Raw genomic sequence first — 19,268 nt, 5'->3', positions numbered from 1 at the left:
ACGGGCCAGCCTCACCCTGCTGTGCACACAGCCCAGCACGGATGGGCAGAGGCGCTGCCAGAGCTCTGTGCCCAAACTAAGGGCACACAAACTACGAGTGTCCCTTCCTGCCTACAGGGATTTCCCACTGCCTTGGGCAGATGAGCAAGGCTGGGTGGACACAGAGAGCAGAGGACATGGTTTTCTCCAGCTTTGCCCATTTGTGTCCTGCTGCTCATTTGCAGACTGCTGCAATAAAGGGACAAGAATTATATCTGTTCTAATCTGGCACAGAGAAGGTCAGGGTGTATCAGCACATCCTGTGGGGCACACACTTCTCCTCAGAAATCTCTCTGAGATGAAGAGTGTCTCAAAGGATAATCTGAGTGCAGATGCAAAGGCAGCCTGTTCTCTCCTTGACATCCCCCTCGGGAGTTAGAGAAGAACAGCTACAGAACTCTTCTCTGCCACGCTCCAAGAGACACCAGTTCTGCAGGTCAGCTGCTCCTCCCGTACCTGGACAACACGTCAGGCCTGACTGGGAGAAGCAGAGATTCCCCATTGCAGCTTGCAGGGCTGGGAATCTGTGAGTGTGAGGGAGGCTAGGGAGGAGACAAACAGCGGGACACAGACACACAAACATGCATTCCTGAGGTCTCCTTGTCTTCCCATCAATTTCTGCCCCTTTGTGCATTCCTGCGCACACACTCAGGCTGCCCCACAGCCCCATCCTGCTCCGTGGTAGCTCTGAACTCTGGCACCTACTGAAGTCCCCCCTACTCTGGCCCAGCCACGCTCGCACACAGCAGGAAGCCAGAGGAGCAGAGCACAAGCAGCTCATGACTGCCTGCAGGTGTCATTGCCCACCGTTGCTGGGCAGCCAAGAGCCTTGGTGACATTTCAGACTGCCGCTGCCTCCCCTGCCCACCCACAGAGAGACGCAGCTCTTGCTCTGCACCTCTCCTCTTTGCACACCTCTGTGTCTGTGCTGGCACCAGGGGCAGGTGCCTGGAAGGAGGGGGCCTTTCTCCATGGATTTCCACCGGTTCCTTGTGGCCATGCTGCTCCCTGTGGGTAAGTGGGCATTCCCTTGGTCCTGATCAGCTGCACTGGAGCTGCTGCTGCATCCTCAGCTCTACTCCCAGTTACTGGCACTGCCCCTTCCCAAGATTTCCAGGGCAGGGGTGGGCAATGAACCAGGTGAATTTTGCCAAGACATGTTGAATGACAAAACTCGACAGTGGCAAATATGATTTCTCCTGCCCCATTTTAATACTTCACTAGAGCGTACTAAAGTCAGTATTTCTCAAAACATGTTTACTGTTGCATTTGAATTGGGTTTCTTTGGGGATTTTGGATCCTATCTGCCTTTTTCAGAGAAGCTGGGTACTGTCCCATTGCTTTGTGATATCCTGGTGCCATTCCATGACATGTGATACTTTAAGGAAGTGTATTATTGTCTTCAATGCATTTCACTCCCCACCTTTCATCTCCTGTCTCTCCAGGCTGGGCCCTTCAGCAATCACCAGATACAGTTGTCCGGCTGGGAGACACCGTCACTCTGCAATGTTCTGCATCAGGGAAAGATTTCATATACCTGTCTTGGTACAAGTTACCCATGGAGAAGGATGCCAGAATGCAGCTGGTTGTGTACTCAGTGGAAGGCAGCAAAGCAGATATTGAGAAGGAATTCCAAAATCGCTTCCAGAGTAGCGGGACTAGGAACAACCATTTAGCTGTGCAGATCCAGCATGCCCTACTCAATGACACAGGCACATATTTCTGTGCTGAACAAGATCCACAGTGAGTCAAAGGCTGGTGCAGCACAGCACAAACCTTTCCAGGCAAACAGGGATCTGCCTCCAGCACACACTGAGCTCTGTGTTTGAAAGAGCCCTGTTTTCTTACTTGGCCTCCAGCTCATCAGGAAAAAATTGGTTTGGCTCTCTGTCTGTCCAACTATCTGTCCATCTGTATTTCTTTGCTCTTCTATTCTTTCCCATCTCTGAATCACTTTCTCACTCTCAATTCTTCTTGTGCTCACAGTCTGACCTCATTTATCTCCCATTCAGATTGTTTCTGTCTTTGCTCTTTTCAAGTCATTCTGTCTGTCCCCCTGAATTTCCCTCTCTGTCCTCTCATACCTAGTCCCTTCCTCTTTCCTATTCCCTTCCTCCTCCATCTCTCCTTCCTTACAATCTTTTGCATCAATTCAAGGCCAGGGAAGCAGGATGTGGAATAGTTCACACAGCACTTTCCCTCTCCACCAGCTGGAAAGACAAGGCTCACTGTGCCTCAGCTCCCCACAGGTGTTCACCTTCCTCTCCTGCCGCTCTCACTGCAGCGCCCATGAGAGCCCTCACAGCTCTGAGTGCTCGGGCTGCTGTGGTGCCTTTCAGGCTCCTGCCTCCCTCTCACAGGTGGCATTTGCTGTGCTCACAGGGCTCATAGAGAAGAAGAGCTGTCACACAGCTGGCTGGGACATGGGGTGGCCAGGCAGGGACTGAACCAGCCATGACTGGGGAAATCTGGGAGAGTGCATGAGAAAATTCCAGGCACCTCTGTGTGGCCTTTATCCCTCATTCCTCCATCTCCCAAGGACTTCAGAGGCAGGAGGGGAGCAGCCATCATTTCTCTGCCTTGCACGCACTCACACTCACCTGCAAGCCCAGCAGAGTTCTGTCCTTCCAACCCCAGCCTTCCCTCCACATCCACCCATGCCCAGCCTGCCAATTCCACCTGCTGCATCTCTGCAGGGTTCCTGGTTTCCTGCAGAAACTGAGTTTGTGCTGACACACAGTTTGTGTCATTGCCCAGGGCTCCCAGCCAGCCAATGCCTCCTGTCATTTCTTGGCCAGCCCCACCCCGAGATGTCTCACCCTCACTCACTGCTCCCTCTGCACAAACCTTTGGGCAGCTCCAAGAGGCAGCTTGCTGACAGGGCAGGGGCTCTCCCGCCATGGTTCCCTGCTGTTTCTTTGTGGCCATGCTGGCCCCTCTGGGTAAGTGAACTCAACCCAGCCCTGAGCACCTCCACTCATCCCGCTGCTGCCCTCCCAGCTGTGCAGCCACTCCTGGCACTGCTGCATCCTGCAGAGCTTTCTGCATGGAGGATCAGCAGGGAATGTGGGGGCAATGGGAACGCCTGAATCTTCTGCAATGGCCATCTATTTGTCATTCTTTGTGCAGCCCGTAGATGGTTCCTGGTTTTGGACTCAACCAGCCCAGGAATGCACCTTGCCTATTGAGGAGAGATTGGAAATTCACCTGCTGATCTGAAGAGCTGTGCCATGCATGGATCTGCTCCCTTGGCTGCCCAATCCCTTGTCACTCTTTTCCTACTATACCACAGTGCCTAGTTGAAATTTTCCCCATTTTTTCCTCTTCCTCACTGCTTCTACTTTTCCTTTCCAGTTTTAGCCCTGGAACAGTCTCAAGACATGGTGATCAAAGAAGGCCAATCCGTGAATCTGGAATGCTCCCAGAAGAAATCTTCCAACAGAGCTATGTACTGGTTCATGCTGCCTTCAGAGAAGAATTCCAGTCTGACCCAGCTGGTTTATGCAGTTGAAGGTGCCAATGCAGTGGTGGAGAAGGGTTTTGAGAGCCATTTCAAGAGCAGCAAGATAAAAGGAGACAGTATCACCCTCTCAATAGAACATGCCTTTCTCAATGACTCTGGCACATACTACTGTGCTGAGAGTGATCACAGTGGTGAGACTGCTGAGGGAGCTGAGCACAAACCTGTCCCGTCCCTGCACAAACAGGACCTGCTTTCCACTCGTGGCTTCTGCACGAGGCAGGGTGATCACTTCTCACTCCTTAGCTGCTCTGCTTCCTGGCCTTGCCTTCCTCCTCTTCTCAGATGCTGACAGTTTATTTGTCCATCATTGTCTCCTTGCCACTCCAGGCCTCCCTTAACATGTAAGTCTTTTTTGCACTACACTTGCTTCTGTCAGCCCTTCTTCTTCTCTCTGTCTCCCTTCACTTCCCTTGCTTCTTTCTGTCTTCAATCTGCACTCCATTGTCTTCCTCTTACTTAACTCCTGTCCACCCTGCTCACACTTCTCACTGTGAAATGGAAGGAGTGTTTGTGTGGGAAGTTCTTGCTGCACCTGTGCATGAAGGCAAGGCCTGGCAGGTGTGGCAGTAGCCAGCACCGTGTGGCAGCTGCCCACATGCTCCTCTGTTCCAGCCCCTTGTCTGTGGTTGTTCTGTGGCCAAGGAATAGGAACAGCAGAGCACAAGCCTGGGCTTGATCTGGTAAAGTGTTCAGTGGATCCCCAACTCCTACATGCAGAGTGGTGTCTGGGGCAGGATCCACCTGCCTTCCAGCCCTTGATCCACATAATACAGTTTATCTTCAGCAAATTTGGATAAAAATTACAGGTTACATTTGCAAGCTGAGCAGATAACACAAAAATTTCCCACAGTTTACAATGTTCTATAGACCAGTGACTCAGATGAAGGGTAGAGAGTGTGCTTATCAAGTTCCCTGATAACACCAAGTTAGGAGGAGTTTCTGATAGCGGAGAAGGCTGTAAAGATGGGCCTTGACAGCTTGGAGGGATGGGCAGAGAGGAATATTCTCAAATTCAGCAAAGACAAATGCAGGCTTCGTCCCTTGGGGATGAATTGCTCCATGCAGCAGCACAGTGAAGCACTGACCATCAGCTCTTAAGAGAATTTCCTGGGGTCCTGGTGGACAAGAATCTCCCCACAAGCCAGCAATGTGTCCTGATGTCTCACAAGCCAGTGGTGTCCTGGGATGCATTAGGAAGAGCATTGCCGCCAGGGCAAGGGAAGTGAACCTGCAGTCAGCCCTGGTGAGGTGTCCTGCTCTGGCCTCTTTGGTGCATAAGAGACATGGATCTCCTGGAAAATGTCCAGGACAGGAGATGAAAGGTGATTAGTAGAGTGGAGCATCTCTTTAGGGAACAAAGGCTGAGGGAGCTGGGTCTCTTCTGCCTTGAGAAGAAAACACCAAGTGGCCACCTCATCAATGTCAACAAGGATCTGAAGGCAGGGTTCCTACAGGTAGATCCAGATTCTTCACTGTGATGCCAAGTACGAGGACAAGAGGCAGAAAATGCTGCACTGGAAGTTCCACCTTAATCTGTGACCAGAGCTTAGCTCCGGTGCAGACTGTGCAAAGGAGCAGGTGGCCTAAAGAGGTTGTGGAGCCTCTGTCTGCAGATATTCCAGAACCACGTAGAGATAGTCATGCCCCATGTGCTCTGGGATGACTCTGCTTGAGCAGGGAGGTTGGAGCAGTGACCCCCTGAGGTCCCTTCTTGTCTGGGCCATCCCATGATTCTGCCCTGCATAACACAAACCCGAGCCCAGCACAGGCCTGCTCAGGGCACTCCGTATGTTAAACAGGGCCAGGAGACCAGCTCCTTTAAAAAGGCCTTTATTAAAGACAGCTCTGGGTGGGGAACCCGAGGGGTCGCGCACACCGCCACTGCTCCCACCGGACGACGCTGAGGAGAAGGAGTGCAGCTTTGTCTTTCGGCAGAGCTGGGGCTTCCATCCTCAGGAGAGTCATTAGGAAGGCAATATTGGCTCGTAGACCAGGGGTATCCTCCAAGCTGGGTACCATCAAAATTATGGTGACAGGACGGAATCCGGCTCTGGTCAAGAGTGGGTGATTTAGTGTGGTTCTGGTGGGTTAAAGTCAAAGTTTATGTGCTGGTTTGTTGTTTTGAGAGGGTTCATAGTGTTCCCACAGCCTCTCCTTTGAATTCAGTCCGGGTGCGAGGCCTCCTGGGAGCAGGGGAGCAGGGAAGTGGGTCCCGATGGGAATGGCTAATAATCCCGGGTGAGACGGAAAGGGGTACAAACACAGAGTATGACGGGGAGAGATACAAATACAGGGTAAAATAGTAAAATCTAACAGCGGCAAATAAAGGCAAGTCTTAGAATTCTAACATTCAATGTTTAACAAGAGACTAAGACGCTGTACAAATAGAGAGTATGATGAGGAGAGATACAAATACAGAGTAAAACAGTAACATTTAACAACAGTAACTAAAGGCAAGTCTTAGAACTCTAATATTCAATGTTTAACAACAGACCAACATTTCAAATTAAGACCTTATCAACTTCATTAACATCAACTACCAATTACTACTCTGAAAACTAACTCTCATCTCCAGGATTTCATTATTCACAATAAAGGTGGTTCCCACCCTGCAGATTACCACGGTAACGTCCAATTTCCAAGAGCCTAAACACAGAACCCCAGACAGCAGCCATGGCTGTTCAACATCACTGACTCCTCAAATCCTGTGTCTTCTGCAAGGCTCCCCATGCACTGCCCTGCCCTCTGCTCACCCCAGGGAACTGGAGACCCTTGGCATGGACACATCAGGCACAGCCTCCTCTCTGCTGGAGCGCTGCTGCTGCTGCTGCTCCTGCTGCAGGTGGCAGGATGTGGGCTTCCTACAAAGCAGCCCAATCTCTTTGCTTCTTGCTACAACTTCTGTAGAGGAATCTGGGGCCTTCCCTGAATCTTCTCTAGGCAGCCTGGGGAAATGAATGCAATGGGACACACTCAGAGCTGCAGCAGAGGATTTGGGAGGAGCTGCAGGCATTGCTGCTCTCCTCTGCTGACAGGACACAGGGGAACATCTTCACTGCAAAGCCCTTCCGAGCCCTGGGCACTGGCATCACTCCATGTCCTGTACGGGCCAGCCTCACCCTGCTGTGCACACAGCCCAGCACGGATGGGCAGAGGCGCTGCCAGAGCTCTGTGCCCAAACTCAGGGCACACAAACTACGAGTGTCCCTTCCTGCCTACAGGGATTTCCCACTGCCTTGGGCAGGTGAGCAAGGCTGGGTGGACACAGAGAGCAGAGGACATGGTTTTCTCCAGCTTTCTCCATTTGTGTCCTGCTGCTCATTTGCAGACTGCTGCAATAAAGAGACAAGGATTATAGCTGCTCTTCTCTGACATAGAGAAGGTCAGGGTGTATGCACACATTGTGTGGGGCACACCCTTCTCCTCAGAAATCTCTCCAAAGTGAAGTGTCTCCCAAAGGATAATCCCAGTGCAGAAGCAAAGGCGGCCTGTTCTCTCCTTGAGATTCCTCTCTGCAGTTAGAGAAGAACAGCTACAGAACTCTTCTCTGCCACGCTCCAAGAGACACCAGCTCTGCAGGTCAGCAGCTTCTCCCATACCTGGACAACACGTCAGGCCTGACTGGGAGAAGCAGCGATTCCCCATTGCAGCTTGCAGGGCTGGCAATCTGTGAGTGTGAGGAACGCTAGGGAGGAGACAAACAGCAGGACAGAGACACACAAACATGCATTCCTGAGGTGTCCTTGTCTTCCCATCAATTTCTGCCACTTTGTGCATTCCTGCGCACACACTCAGGCTGCCCCACAGCCCCATCCTGCTCCGTGGTAGCTCTGAACTCTGGCACCTACTGAAGTCCCCCCTACTCTGGCCCAGCCACGCTCGCACACAGCAGGAAGCCAGAGGAGCAGAGCACAAGCAGCTCATGACTGCCTGCAGGTGTCATTGCCCACCGTTGCTGGGCAGCCAAGAGCCTTGGTGACATTTCAGACTGCCGCTGCCTCCCCTGCCCACCCACAGAGAGACGCATCTCTTGCTCTGCACCTCTCCTCTTTGCACACCTCTGCGTCTGTGCTGGCACCAGGGGCAGGTGCCTGGAAGGAGGGGGCCTTTCTCCATGGATTTCCACCGGTTCCTTGTGGCCATGCTGCTCCCTGTGGGTAAGTGGGCATTCCCTTGGTCCTGATCAGCTGCACTGGAGATGCTGCTGCATCCTCAGCTCTGCTCCCAGTTGCTGGCACTGCTCCTTCCCAGGAATTCCAGGGGTATGGTTTGCAATGAACAAGGTGAGCCTTTGCACCAGCTATTGAATCAGGAAACTCTGCGAAAATGAAAGCCTGTTTTTCCTTCCCTATTTTAATACTGCATTTTAGAGTAGCAAAGCCATTATTTCTCAAAAGAGATTCACTGTTGTATTTTAAGTTGGTTTTTTTGGGGATTTTTGATCCTATGTGTTCTTTTCAAAGAAGTAGGTCACTCTCCCATTGCTTTCTTATATCCTGGTGCCATTGCATAGCTTGGCATACTTTAATGATGCCCACTTTTGTCTTCTTCAATGTATTTCACTCTCCACCTTTCATCTCCTGTCTCTCCAGGCTGGGCCCTTCAGCACTCACCAGATACAGTTGTCCGGCTGGGAGACACCGTCACTCTGCAATGTTCTGCATCAGCAAACAATTACATACACATGTACTGGTACAAGTTACCCAAGGAGAAGGATGCCAGAATGCAGCTGGTTGTGTATTCAGTGGAAGGTGGCAAAGCAGATATTGAGAAGGAATTCCAAAATCGCTTCCAGAGTAATGGGACTAGGAACAACCATTTAGCTGTGCAGATACAGCATGCCCTACTCAATGACACAGGCACATATTTCTGTGCTGAACAAGATCCACAGTGAGTCAAAGGCTGGTGCAGCACAGCACAAACCTTTCCAGGCAAGCAGGGATCTGCCACCAGCATACACTGAGGCCTGTGTTTGACACAGCCCCGTTTTCTTACTTGCCCCACAGCTCATCAGGAAAAAATTGGTTTGGTTCTCTGTCTGTCCCGCTATCTGTCCATCTGTATTTCTTTTGCTCTTCTCTTTTTTCCCATCTCTGAATCACTTTCTCACTCTCAATTCTTCTTGTCCTCACTGTCTTGCCTCTGTTATCTCCCATTCACATTTTTTGTGACTATGCTCTTTTCACCTCATTCTGTGTGTCCCCCTGACTTTTTTTCACTGTCCTCTCATACCTAGTCCCTTCCTCTTTCCTATTCCCTTCCTCCTCCATCTACCCTTCCTTACAATCAGTTACATCAATTCAAGGCCAGGGAAGCAGGATGTGGAATAGTTCACACAGCACTTTCCCTCTCCACCAGCTGGAAAGACAAGGCTCACTGTGCCTCAGCTCCCCACAGGTGTTCACCTTCCTCTCCTGCCGCTCTCACTGCAGCGCCCATGAGAGCCCTCACAGCTCTGAGTGCTTGGGCTGCTGTGGTGCCTTTCAGGCTCCTGCCTCCCTCTCACAGGTGGCATTTGCTGTGCTCACAGGGCTCATAGAGAAGAAGAGCTGTCACACAGCTGGCTGGGACATGGGGTGGCCAGGCAGGGACTGAACCAGCCATGACTGGGGAAATCTGGGAGAGTGCATGAGAAAATTCCAGGCACCTCTGTGTGGCCTTTATCCCTCATTCCTCCATCTCCCAAGGACTTCAGAGGCAGGAGGGGAGCAGCCATCATTTCTCTGCCTTGCACGCACTCACACTCACCTGCAAGCCCAGCAGAGTTCTGTCCTTCCAACCCCAGCCTTCCCTCCACATCCACCCATGCCCAGCCTGCCCATTCCACCTGCTGCATCTCTGCAGGGTTCCTGGTTTCCTGCAGAAACAGAGTTTGTGCTGACACACAGTTTGTGTCATTGCCCAGGGTTCCCAGCCAGCCAATGCCTCCTGTCATTTCTTGGCCAGCCCCACCCCGAGATTCACTCACCACCCTCACTCACTGCTCCCTCTGCACAAACCTTTGGGCAGCTCCAAGAGGCAGCTTGCTGACAGGGCAGGGGCTCTCCTGCCATGGTTCCCTGCTGTTTCTTTGTGGCCATGCTGGCCCCTCTGGGTAAGTGAACTCAACCCAGCCCTGAGCACCTCCACTCATCCCGCTGCTGCCCTCCCAGCTGTGCAGCCACTCCTGGCACTGCTGCATCCTGCAGAGCTTTCTGCATGGAAGATCAGCAGGGAATGTGGGGGCACTGGGAATGCCTGAATCTTCTGCAATGGCCATTTATTTGTCATTCTTTGTGCAGCCTGTAGATGGTTCCTGGTTTTGGACTCAACCAGCCCAGGAATGCACCTTGCCTATTGAGGAGAGATTGGAAATTCACCTGCTGATCTGAAGAGCTGTCCCATGCATGGATCTGCTCCCTTGGCTGCCCAATCCCTTCTCACTCTTTTCCTACTATACCACAGTGCCTAGTTGAAATTTTCCCCATTTTTTCCTCTTCCTCACTGCTTCTACTTTTCCTTTCCAGTTTTAGCCCTGGAACAGTCTCAAGACATGGTGATCAAAGAAGGCCAATCCGTGAATCTGGAATGCTCCCAGAAGAAATCTTCCAACAGAGCTATGTACTGGTTCATGCTGCCTTCAGAGAAGAATTCCAGTCTGACCCAGCTGGTTTATGCAGTTGAAGGTGCCAATGCAGTGGTGGAGAAGGGTTTTGAGAGCCATTTCAAGAGCAGCAAGATAAAAGGAGACAGTATCACCCTCTCAATAGAACATGCCTTTCTCAATGACTCTGGCACATACTACTGTGCTGAGAGTGAACACAGTGGTGAGACTGCTGAGGGAGCTGAGCACAAACCTGTCCCTGCACAAACAGGACCTGCTTTCCACTCGTGGCTTCTGCACGAGGCAGGGTGATCACTTCTCACTCCTTAGCTGCTCTGCTTCCTGGCCTTGCCTTCCTCCTCTGCTCAGATGCTGACAGTTTATTTGTCCATCATTGTCTCCTTGCCACTCCAGGCCTCCCTTAACATGTAAGTCTTTTTTGCACTACACTTGCTTCTGTCAGCCCTTCTTCTTCTCTCTGTCTCCCTTCCCTTCCCTTGCTTCTTTCTGTCTTCAATCTGCACTCCACTGACTTCTTCTTACTTATCTCCATTAAACCCGGCTCACACTTCTCTCTGTGAAATGGAAGGAGTGCTTGTGTGGGAAGTTCTTGGTGCACCTGTGCATGAAGGCAAGGCCTGGCAGGTGTGGCAGTAGCCAGCACCGTGTGGCAGCTGCCCACATGCTCCTCTGTTCCAGCCCCTTGTCTGTGGTTGTTCTGTGGCCAAGGAATAGGAACAGCAGAGCACAAGCCTGTGTTTGCTCTGGTAAAGTGCTCAGTGTCTCCCCAACTCCTCCATGCAGAATGGTGTCTGGGGCAGTATCCACTTGCCTTCCAGCCCTTCATCCACATAATACAGTTTATCTTCAGCAAACATAGGATTAAAATTACAGGTTACATTAGCAAGCCGAGAAGATAACAGAAATTTCCCACAGGTTACGATGTTCTATACATCAGGGACTCAGATGAAGGGTAGAGAGTGTCCTTGTCAAGTTCCCTGATAACAGGAAGTTAGGAGGAGTTTCTGATAGCGGAGAAGGCTGTGCAGCCCTTCAGATGGGCCTTGACAGCTTGGAGGGATGGGCAGAGAGGAACATTGTTGAATTGAGGAAAGGCAAATGCAGGGTTCTACCCCTGGGGAGGAATTGCTGCATGCAGCAGCATATGGAAGCACTGACCATCAACTCTTCAGAGAAGGACCTGGGGGTCCTGCTGGACAAGAAGCTCCCCATGATTCAGCACTTTGTCCTGGTGGCCATGAATCCAGTAATGTCCAGGGATGCATTAGGAAGAGCATTGCCGCCAGGGCAAGCAAAGTGAGGCTGCACTCAGCCCTGGTGAGGGGCACATGTGCAGTGATGTGTCCTGTTCTGGGCTCTTTGGTGTAAGAGAGACATGGAGCTCCTGGAGAATGTCCAGGACAGGAGATGAAAGGTGATTAGTAGAGTGGAGCATCTCTTTAGAGAACAAAGGCTGAGGGAGCTGGGCCTCTTCTGTCCTGAGAAGAAACAATTAAGTAGCCATCTCATCAATATCTACGAGGATCTGAAGGTAGGGTTCCAAGATGTGGATCAAGGTCCGTCATTGTAATGCCAAGCATTAGGAGAAGGGACAAAAGGTAGAAGCACAACTTAGTCTGTGTTAAGAGCATTGCACTGGAGAAGACTGTGCAAAGCAGTAGATTGCCCAAAGGTGTTGTGGAGCCTCTCTCTCTGGAGATATCCCAGAACCATCTGGATACAGCTATGTGCCATGTGCTCTGGGATGACTCTACTGGAGCAGGAACGTTGGAGCAGTGACCCACTGAGGTCCCTTCTTGGCTGGCCCATCCCAGGATTCTGTCCTGCATAACACACACCCGTGCACAGCACAGGCCTGCTCAGGGAACTCCAGGTGCTTCCTACCCTGCACATTTCCATGCTAACATCCAAGCTTCCCAGAGCCTAAACACAGGGCCCCACACAGCAGCCAAGCCTGTTCAACATCACTGACTCCTCAAATCCTGTGTCTTCTGCAAGGCTCCCCATGCACTGCCCTGCCCTCTGCTCACCCCAGGGAACTGGAGACCCTTGGCATGGACACATCAGGCACAGCCTCCTCTCTGCTGGAGTGCTGCTGCTGCTGCTGCTGCTGCTGCAGGTGGCAGGATGTGGGCTTCCTACAAAGCAGCCCAATGTCTTTGCTTCTTGCTACAACTTCTCTAGAGGAATCTGGGGTCTTCCCAGAATCTTCTCTAGGCAGCCTGGGGAAATGAATGCAATGGGACACACTCAGAGCTGCAGCAGAGGATTTGGGAGGAGCTGCAGGCATTGCTGCTCTCCTCTGCTGACAGGACACATGGGAACATCTTCACTGCAAAGCCCTTCAGAGCCCTGGGCACTGGCATCACTCCATGTCCTGTACGGGCCAGCCTCACCCTGCTGTGCACACAGCCCAGCACGGATGGGCAGAGGCGCTGCCAGAGCTCTGTGCCCAAACTCAGGGCACACAAACTACGAGTGTCCCTTCCTGCCTACAGGGATTTCCCACTGCCTTGGGCAGATGAGCAAGGCTGGGTGGACACAGAGAGCAGAGGACATGGTTTTCTCCAGCTTTGTCCATTTGTGTCCTGGTGCTCTTTTGCAGACTGCTGCAATAAAGAGACAAAGATTATATCTGTTCTTCTCTGGCATACAGAAGGTCAGGGTGTATCAGCACATCCTGTGGGGCACACCCTTCTCCTCAGAAATCTCTCTGAGATGAAGTGTGTCTCCCAAAGGATAATCCCAGTGCAGAAGCAAAGGCAGCCTGTTCTCTCCTTGAGATCCCTCTCTGCAGTTAGGGAAGAACAGCTACAGAACTCTTCTCTGCCAGGCTCCAAGGGACACCAGCTCTGCAGGTCGGCAGCTCCTCCCATACCTGGACAACACGTCAGGCCTGACTGGGAGGAGCACAGATCCCACATTGCAGCTGGCAGGGCTGGGAATCTGTGAGTGTGAGGAACGCTAGGGAGGAGACAAACAGCGGGACACAGACACACAAACATGCATTCCTGAGGTGTCCTTGTCTTCCCATCAATTTCTGCCACTTTGTGCATTCCTGCGCACACACTCAGGCTGCCCCACAGCCCCATCCTGCTCCGTGGTAGCTCTGAACTCTGGCACCTACTGAAGTCCCCCCTACTCTGGCCCAGCCACGCTCGCACACAGCAGGAAGCCAGAGGAGCAGAGCACAAGCAGCTCATGACTGCCTGCAGGTGTCATTGCCCACCGTTGCTGGGCAGCCAAGAGCCTTGGTGACATTTCAGACTGCCGCTGCCTCCCCTGCCCACCCACAGAGAGACGCAGCTCTTGCTCTGCACCTCTCCTCTTTGCACACCTCTGTGTCTGTGCTGGCACCAGGGGCAGGTGCCTGGAAGGAGGGGGCCTTTCTCCATGGATTTCCACCGGTTCCTTGTGGCCATGCTGCTCCCTGTGGGTAAGTGGGCATTCCCTAGGTCCTGATCAGCTGCACTGGAGCTGCTGCTGCATCCTCAGCTCTGTTCCCAGTTGCTGGCCCTGCCCCTTCCCAAGATTTCCAGGGCAGGGGTGGGCAATGTACCAGGTGAGCCTTTGCACCAGCTATTGAATCAGGAAACTCTGCGAGATTAAAAGTTTTTTTTCCTGCTCCCTTTTAATACTTCACTTTAATGTACCACAATTATTATTTCTCAAAACAGATTCACTCTTGCATGTGAAGCTGATTTTTTTGGGATTTTCATTCTGTGTACCTTGTTTAGAGAAGCAGATGACTTTCCAATAACTTTCTGATATCCTAGTGTCATTACACTCATGCTTCAAGCATTTGTGTTTCTGTCCTCTTCAATGTATTTCACTCCCCACCTTTCATCTCCTGTCTCTCCAGGCTGGGCCCTTCAGCAGTCACCAGATACAGTTGTCCGGGTGGGAGACACCGTCTCTCTGGAATGTTCTGCATCAGGGAAAACTTTTGTAAACATGTACTGGTACAAGTCACCCAAGGAGAAGGAATGCAGAATGCAGCTGGTTGTGCACTCAGTGGAAGGCGGCAAAGCAGATATTGAGAAGGAATTCCAAAATCGCTTCCAGAGTAATGGGACTAGGAACAACCATTTAGCTGTGCAGATCCAGCATGCCCTACTCAATGACACAGGCACATATTTCTGTGCTGAACAAGATCCACAGTGAGTCAAAGGCTGGTGCAGCACAGCACAAACCTTTCCAGGCAAGCAGGGATCTGCCACAAGCACACACCGAGCCCTGAGCTTTAGAGGACCCTGCTTTCTTACTTGCCCACCAGCTTTTCAGATAAAACATGATATGACAGTCTGTCTGTCCATCTGTCCATCTATCTGTCCATCGGTCAGTCTTTAGCTTGGTGTCTAGCTGCTTTTCTATACTTTCCCATTCTTGAATTGCCTTTTCACTCTCAATTCTTCTTGTCCTCTCTGTCTCTACTCCTTTCTCTGCCATTCAGATTGTTTCCCACTTTGCTCTTTTCATGTCTTTTTGTGTGTCTCCCTGGCTTTTCCTCTCTGTCCTCTCACACCTAGTTTCTTCCGATTTCCACTTCCCTTCCTCCTCCAGCTCGCCTTCCTTACAATCTGTTACATCAATTCATGGCCAGGGAAGCAGGATGTGGAACAGTTCACACAGCACTTTCCCTCTCCACCAGCTGGATAGGCAAAGCCCACTGGTCCTTGGACCCAGTGGCCTGCAGGGAATTGACACACAGCCCAAGGTACACCCATACCCTGTGACCTGAACAATCTGATGTCTGAAAATTGCCCCTGCCCACAGCAGGAGGCTGCCCAGGTGAGCCATGGAATGTCCCTGGTGACCAGGACAAGGACCAGGCTGAAGAAGTCCAAGTGGAATTTTCAGCAGGGCTTGTTGGTGTTTTTGAGCATCTTGTCTGGCCCATCCACTCCATCTCCTGCTGCTTCCTGAAAGTCACGAGGGCTGCCCTGACTGGCTTATTTCTCTTTATCTACAATTTAAAAAGTAGGCAAGGGTCCAAGGGAATCCTCACCTAAATGCTCATAATGCATCAAGAACAGCTGCGACGAATTCCTTGCTGGAGTGTGAAGCACAGGCTTGGTCAGGGGAGCTGCAGCTCATGCCATACCAGTGGGGACATGGAGATGCTGTCTGGTGCTCAGGTCCTTGTGGTTAAAGCCCAGTCAGCTGCTGGGTGTTACAGGCACTCCCTCACTACCCCCTTGCCCTCGTGGGATGGGAAAAAGTGTAGAACTGACAGGTTGAGATCCAAACACAGTAATAATAGGAGTAAATAACAAGGAAAAAACACAGAAATAAAAGTCAAGTAAATCCATGGGATACACAATACTGTCACTGGGCACCCAGTGTCCTGGTGCCCAGCCCATCCTCAGCAGGGACAGACAGTAGCTGGCCAGGTCCCCTCCTTGTCCACGCAGAGCATCAGGCTGAATGGGAGGCAATGTCCTTTTGACCAGTTTGGGTCTGCTGTCCTGGAAATGCTTCCTTCCAGCTGCATGTGCAGCTGCTCTCTGGCAGAGCATGAGACACTGGAAAGTCCTGGATTTGGGGTAAGCAGTGCTGACACTCTGTTATCACCATTATTCTCAGAGTGAATTGAGAACACAGCACTGTGCCACAGTCTCCACTCCTTGATCCTGTCTTAGCACTTGCATACAGTTTTCCTGAGGACTTCCATGCAAATTTCCCCTTCGGTCAAACACTGAATTGGATGACACCTCGGGAGCCTTCTGCTTCCCAGCATTACGAGACAGAAGTTTCACCAGGGATTCTCACATTTTCCACTTGTTTCTCCTTCCCTATTGACCAGCAGAGCTCTAGGTACAGGGAGGAGAAGGATGAGGGAAATGTGCTGCCAGCAGACCTTGTCAGCATGGCCTGTCACTCCTTCCCTGTGTCCCTTTCACCCTTTGTCATGGTCGCAGATATTGTTTATCCCTGTGCTCATTGGGTTCCCCAGTTATCCCATGCAGATTTTGTCCTATGCAGCAGAGGACATGTGGATATTCTTCAGAGCAGAAACACCAGAGACTGCAGTGGAGAGGCTGCAGTGGCCTGGGTGTCCTCAGCCTGTGAGCAGAGCAGCACAGAGGTGTCCCTGGCAGAGCATGAGTGAATGCATTTGCACTGCACAGCTGCTTTCTAAGCCCCAGGGCTCTCACTGCCTGAATCCCAGGGGCAGCCTCCACACCCCACTGGAGGACAAGCTCAGTCCTGCCAAAAAAGCAAATCTCCTTATATAGGCCAATTGTCAGGACGGAGAGGACAATGACACAGATGCTCTCTGTCATTGCCCAGGGTTCCCAGCCAGCCAATGCCTCCTGTCATTTCTTGGCCAGCCCCACCCCGAGATGTCTCACCCTCACTCACTGCTCCCTCTGCACAAACCTTTGGGCAGCTCCAAGAGGCAGCTTGCTGACAGGGCAGGGGCTCTCCCACCATGGTTCCCTGCTGTTTCTTTGTGGCCATGCTGGCCCCTTTGGGTAAGTGAACTCAACCCAGCCCTGAGCACCTCCACTCATCCCGCTGCTGCTCTCCCACCTGTGGAGCCACTGCTGGCACTGCTGCAACCTGCAGAGCTTTCTGCATGGAGGATCAGCAGGGAATGTGGGGGCACTGGGAATGCCTGAATCTTCTGCAATGGCCATCTATTTGTCATTCTTTGTGCAGCCCGCAGATTGTTCCTGGTTTTGGACTCAACCAGCCCAGGAATGCACCGTGCCTATTGAGGAGAGTTTGGAAATTCACCTGCTGATGTGAAGAGCTGTCCCATGCATGGATCTGCTCCCTTGGCTGCCAAATCCCTTCTCACCCTTTCCCTACCAACTCACAGTGCCTAGTTAAAATTTTTCCCATTTTTTCATATTCCTCACTGCTCCTACTTTTCCTTTCCAGCGTTAGCCCTGGAACAGTCTCAAGACATGGTGATCAAAGAAGGCGAATCCGTGAATCTGGAATGCTCTGAGAAGAAATCCTCTAACACAGCTATGTACTGGTACCTGCTGCCTTCAGAGAAGAATTCCAGTCTGACCCAGCTGGTTTATGCAGTTGAAGGTGCCAATGCAGTGGTGGAGAAGGGTTTTGAGAGCCATTTCAAGAGCAGCAAGATAAAAGGAGACAGTATCACCCTCTCAATAGAACATGCCTTTCTCAATGACTCTGGCACATACTACTGTGCTGAGAGTGATCACAGTGGTGAGACTGCTGAGGGAGCTGAGCACAAACTTGTTCCTGCACAAACAGGACCTGCTTTCCACTTGTGGCTGCTGCATGAGGCAGGGTGATCACTGCTCACTCCTTAGCTGCTCTGCTTCCTGGCCTTGCCTTCCTCCTCTTCTCAGATGCTGACAGTTTATTTGTCCGTCATTGGTTTTTATCACTCCAGGCCTCCCTCTCCATTTAACTCTTATTTGCACTACACTTGCTTCTGTCAGCCCTTCTTCTTCTCTCTGTGCCCGTTCCCTTCCCTTCCCTAGCTTTTTCTTTCTGTCTTCAATCTGCACTCCATTGTCTTCCCTTACTCAATTCCTGTCAATCCTGCTCACACTTCTCACTGTCAAACAACAGAAGGAGTGCTTGTGTGGGAAGTTCTTGGTGCACCTGTGCATGAAGGCAAGGCCTGGCAGGTGTGGCAGTAGCCAGCACCGTGTGGCAGCTGCCCACATGCTCCTCTGTTCCAGCCCCTTGTCTGTGGTTGTTCTGTGGCCAAGGAATAGGAACAGCAGAGCACCAGCCTGTGCTTGCTCTGGTAAAGTGTTCCGTGGATCCCTAATTCCTCCATGCAGAGTGGTGTCTGGGGCAGGATCCACCTGCCTTCCAGCCCTTCATCCAAAAAAAGTTTATCTTCAGCAAACATACAATAAAAATTACAGGTTATATTAGCAAGCTGAGCAGATAACAGAAATTTCCCACAGGTTACAATGTTCTATAGACCAGTGACTCAGGTGACGGTTGAGAGTATCCTTATCAAGTTCCCTGATAACACCAAGTTAGGAGAAGTTTCTGATAGCTTAGAAGGCTGTGCAGCCCTTCTGATGGGCCTTGACAGCTTGGAGGGATGGGCAGAGAGGAACATTCTCAAATGCAGCAAAGGCAAAGGCAGGCTTCTGGCCCTGGGGATGAATTGCTCCATGCAGCAGCATAGGGAAGCACTGACCATCAGCTCTTCAGAGAGTTACCTGGGGTCCTGGTGGACAAGAAGCTCCCCACGAGCCAGCAATGTGTCCTGATGTCCAACAAGCCAGTGGTGTCCTGGATGCATTAGGAAGAGCATTGCCACCAGGGCAAGGGAACTGAGGCTGCACTCAGCCCCGGTGAGGCACATCTGCAGTGAGGTGTCCTGCTCTGGCCTCTTTGGTGCATAAGAGACATGGATCTCCTGGAAAATGTCCAGGACAGGAGATGAAAGGTGATTAGTAGAGTGGAGCATCCCTTTGGGGAACAAAGGCTGAGGGAGCTGGGCCTCTGCTGCCTTGAGAAGAAAACACCAAGTGGCCACCTCATCAATGTCAACAAGAATCTGAAGGCAGGGTTCCTAGAGGTAGATCCAGATTCTTCACTGTGATGCCAAGTACGAGGACAAGAGGCAGAAAATGCTGCACTAGAAGTTCCACCTTAATCTGTGACCAGAGCTTAGCTCCGGTGAAGACTGTGCAAAGGAGCAGGTGGCCTAAAGAGGTTGTGGAGCCTCTGTCTGCAGATATTCCAGAACCATGTAGAGACAGTCATGCCCCATGTGCTCTGGGATGACTCTGCTTGAGCAGGGAGGTTGGAGCAGTGACCCCCTGAGGTCCCTTCTTGTCTGGGCCATCCCATGATTTTGTCCTGCATAACACAAACCCGAGCCCAGCACGGGCCTGCTCAGGGCACTGCATATGTTAAACAGGGCCAGGAGACCAGCTCCTTTAAAAAGGCCTTTATTAAAGACAGCTCTGGGTGGGGAACCTGAGGGGTCGCGCACACCGCCACTGCTCCCACCGGACGACGCTGAGGAGGAGGAGTGCAGCTTTGTGTTTCGGCAGAGCTGGGGCTTCCATCCTCAGGAGAGTCATTAGGAAGGCAATATTGGCTCGTAGACCAGGGGTATCCTCCAAGCTGGGTACTATC

General features: G+C 51.6%; 3 gene segments (V, D, J or C); all 3 read left to right on the top strand.

Annotated features, from left to right (window-relative positions):
• The first annotated feature begins 877 nt into the window (after positions 1-877).
• On the top strand, positions 878-1,868 carry LOC134414271 (T cell receptor alpha variable 5-like). The segment is given in 2 exon segments: positions 878-1,053; positions 1,485-1,868. Coding segments are annotated over 2 exon segments (345 nt in total).
• A 966-nt stretch (positions 1,869-2,834) lies between these two features.
• LOC134414986 (T cell receptor alpha variable 5-like) lies at positions 2,835-17,446 on the top strand. The segment is given in 2 exon segments: positions 2,835-2,981; positions 17,058-17,446. Coding segments are annotated over 2 exon segments (432 nt in total).
• Positions 13,427-14,422, top strand: LOC134415131 (T cell receptor beta variable 30-like). The segment is given in 2 exon segments: positions 13,427-13,602; positions 14,029-14,422. Coding segments are annotated over 2 exon segments (345 nt in total).
• Positions 17,447-19,268: the final 1,822 nt, after the last annotated feature.

This window comes from Melospiza melodia, chromosome 2, assembly GCF_035770615.1.
Source record: "Melospiza melodia melodia isolate bMelMel2 chromosome 2, bMelMel2.pri, whole genome shotgun sequence".
Taxonomy (NCBI): domain Eukaryota; kingdom Metazoa; phylum Chordata; class Aves; order Passeriformes; family Passerellidae; genus Melospiza; species Melospiza melodia.
The sequence above is the reverse complement of the archived record's forward strand: the minus strand, read 5'-3'. Positions and strand labels throughout refer to the sequence as shown.